The sequence below is a fragment of the Pteropus alecto genome, unplaced genomic scaffold (genome assembly GCF_000325575.1).
Source record: "Pteropus alecto unplaced genomic scaffold, ASM32557v1 scaffold22, whole genome shotgun sequence".
NCBI lineage: Eukaryota > Metazoa > Chordata > Mammalia > Chiroptera > Pteropodidae > Pteropus > Pteropus alecto.
In genome coordinates, this window is record NW_006434839.1 from 705,268 (window position 1) to 708,683 (window position 3,416).

Below are 3,416 nucleotides of genomic sequence, written 5' to 3' on the forward strand. Positions count from 1 at the left end.
GGCCCCGCAGCGAGGCTGTGCGGTGCCCGGGGGCTGGGGAGGAGCCAGCCCCAGCGCCCCGTTCTCCTTGGCGGTGGGCTCGGGTCTTCCCGCCCCACCCCTTTTTGTCCGAATCTCGTCTTTCTGGTCCATTACACGGATCCCCCGTTCTCTCCGGTCTGGCTCACTGCTTTCCGGACCCCGCCAGGCCCCGCTCACCTGCTTTGCCCCGGGTTTCTGCACTGACGTTCTGGGTGACGCGTTCGGAGTCTCCCGGACTCCGGGCGTCCTCGTCACTGATCCCGTGGAACTCGACTTGGCAGCGGAAGCGGTTGCGGGGGTTGTGCCAGAAGGTGGCGGAGACCCTGAGCCGGCTGCTCAGACGGTATCTGGAGTCGCTCTGGCTGGGCTGCTCCTTGTAGGCCTGAGGGTCCGTGCTGACCCCGCTCTGGACCTTCTTGCCGTTCACCCACCAGCTCAGCTCCACGTGGTCGGGGTAGAAGCCTGTGGCCAGGCACACGAGAGTGGCCTTCTGTGTCCTGGCGATCTCTGCTTTGGATGGTTCAAACACGGTGACCTTGGGCGGGTTCACTTTGCTCAGGTCATCTGGAAGGGAAGAGGGCTGGTCTGAGAGCTGTCTGGGTTTGGTAGGGGCTGTGCGTGCACACGTGTGCGTGCGTGTGTGTGTGTGTGCACGCGCCCACACGCTGAGAAGAGGGTCGCCATAAAGCAAAATTATGCAGTAGGTCCTATTTGTTTGGGGGTCACCACCTACTGTCCACCCCCCTAGAGTGGCATTATGAATGGCACTGCCTCATATTCTGAGTATGTGATTTGCTTTCTGCTCCATCTTTATAGAAGCTTACCTCTCTGCTTCTCGGCATGTGGTCTGATAGTTACTTAAAGGGCGCACTGGGTTGGAATCAGCATAACAGGCTCCAGATCTCAGAACTGGCCTTGCCCACCAGGGTGACTTTAGGACTGTCATTTCTCTGTATCATTTTTCCTGCTCTAAAGGGGGGAATCACAACGCTGACTGTGCAGAGTGGGTGTGGAGATTACAGGGGCTCAGAGCACCCCTGTCCTCAGCCGGGTTATTCGTATCTGAATCTAAAGGGCTGCGAAGTAAAGAGGAGTCGGGGACAAGGGGATCATTTTGGGACTGGGGTTGTCTTCCGATGACGGTATTCAAATGGCATATTTTCGTGCACTCAGGTGAGGTCACCCTTCTGTATCATGGTGTACTCATGAGAATGTGAGGTTTCTTGACTTTTCTGTGGTTCATTGTCATCCTAGCCATTCTTCCACCTCCAGGTCCCCCCAGAGTTTCCTCAGTTCAGACAGAGAGCAGACTCTCCTTATGTCCAATTCAGAGATTCTTCAACCTTCTCTGCCCCTTTGATTCCAAATACTATCCATACCTCCTTCCTCCCACCCCCAGCAAGCTTCCTAAATAAGCGTCTGAGATTGACAGAGCAACATCTTGCTCCTAGTTGTCCTAAGCCTCCCTGTAGCATCGTGGATGGCCACAGGTGAAGGTGTTCTTGGTAATAGCCACGCAGCCTTCTTGTTGGCTGGCTCATTTCTTTCAGGCCATTCTCCGTTCATTTTATCCTGTTCTTTGCTTTCTATTCATTTTCTTTGTTTGTTTCTGAGCAATTCCATTAAAATGAAGAAAGCTCATTCTTAGGAGAATCTAGGTTAGCCCGGAAGATGGAGAAAATACTCTTTTAACTGACAAGTCACATTTCTATGGAAGTGTAGGTCACATCCACAGGTCACACAGGACCCCATACTTAGAAGGGCCATACGTGTGGTTTAATGACTGCTGTCACCATTTTAAAGTTCAAAACATTTTTTTTTTCTTTTTTTTTTTATCCAGAGCTCCCCTCATTTTCATTCTGAGCTGGTCCTGCCTCCCAATGTGCCAGCTCTCCATCCCTGTAACTCTGACCTGCTAATTGCTATTAAGTCCTTAGGTCTTTATTGGCTGCCCCGGGCCTAAGATGGTGACATCCTAACTAATATCTGCAGTTAATAACCTAACTAATATTTGGCTGTGGTCTCAAACACCCTTCCTCTGGGATGCCACCAGCCCTCCAGGGGTATTATAGATTACACTCTTCTGACTCCTCACCTGGCAAAAGCTCAGTCCTTATTGTAGAAATTAAAGATGTCATTTGAGCCATGCGTGAGGCTCCCCAGTGTTTACTGATGTGAGTGGCAGGACAAACGGAAGCAGGGCCATCCTTACGCCCCGAAGCCCTGTCTACACAGCCCTATGGCGAGGGCAGGTCACTTATCCCTCGTGTTTGTGAGTCCCTGTGGGGTGCGGGCGGGCTTGCCTATGTGGGTGTAAGGGCGTGTACTAGTAAACTTCTGTTTGTGTAAGCTCTGATCGTGAGTTGTAAAGTTTGTCTTTGCTGTTTGAGACCCACCCAGCCCCTCACTCCAAATGTGCTTGTTATTAAATAATCGAGGTGAAGGTGGCCATTCTGGCCTCGACATTCTCATCACCAGGGGACCTTCAGGGTCTCTTTCCATCTCTAAGAGCTTAAAATCCTCCTAGGAATTTTCCTCATCTCACGGCAAAATTTCTGTATTTCAATGTGTGTTTGTGACAAATGACCTTCCTGCACCATCTAGACTGTATGAGGCAGAATACTTAGTGTGAAGACAATGATTTCAGGCTGGGGGAGGGGGAACCCCTCGGGGGTGTATGGACCCCAGTGGCTGAGGTTACTGTCCCCCGTCTGGGACCAGCCACAGGCAGAGTGGGTGCTATACACACACCGTTGGCCTTCAGGGGTCTGAGGCTTAGGAGAGACAAGCGGGGGTTTAAAATGTAATTTTTAAATCCACACTCGTAAACAGTAAATCAACAACCCCGGCTGGTTTTGATGCTCATCCTCACTGACTCATGTTTACCTACATTCTTGGCCTCTCTCCCACTCTGCTTTGCCATTCCATTTTTCCTGCGTTCAGCCGCACCCTCCGCCTACAGCTCCCGGAGCGGAGTCCGCAGGGCGCCCCTCCGGCCCTCGTTCCCCAGCGAAGCAGTGAGAAGCCCCCCCACCGGCCCCCAGCCCGGGGGGTTCTCGTCTTAGTCTTTTTTCCTCCAATCTAGCAGCTCTCAAAATTCTAATAAATCATAAATCCTCTTCTCCACCGTTCACCCCAGAAAAAGAGACACACAGACCCCCCTGCCTCCGCCCGGTTCGCGGACTGTGAGTACCCCCAGCCCCCACCCACGCTTGCACAGCCGACCTGCCGACGGACGGCTCGCCGCGCCCCACATGCGGCCCACCCCCCGCTTCTCCGGGGACCCAGAGGCTGGGGCTGCAAGGCGGGGAGACGGCCGAACCTCACCTATGACCGTGAGCCTGGTGCCGGCGCCGAAGTACTGCTCATAGGAGCACAGAGACCCAGGCCCGCAG

General features: G+C 53.4%; 1 protein-coding gene across 1 annotated transcript in view; it reads right to left on the bottom strand.

The window, feature by feature from the left end:
• The window catches only part of LOC102898423 (T-cell receptor beta-2 chain C region), a 17,222-nt gene that overhangs the window by 6,163 nt on the left and 7,643 nt on the right, over nucleotides 1-3,416 (bottom strand). The window contains exon 6 of the mRNA XM_015588283.1: nucleotides 199-585. Within this exon, the coding sequence (XP_015443769.1) occupies nucleotides 199-585 (387 nt within the window). The remainder of the gene's footprint in view (nucleotides 1-198; nucleotides 586-3,416) is intronic.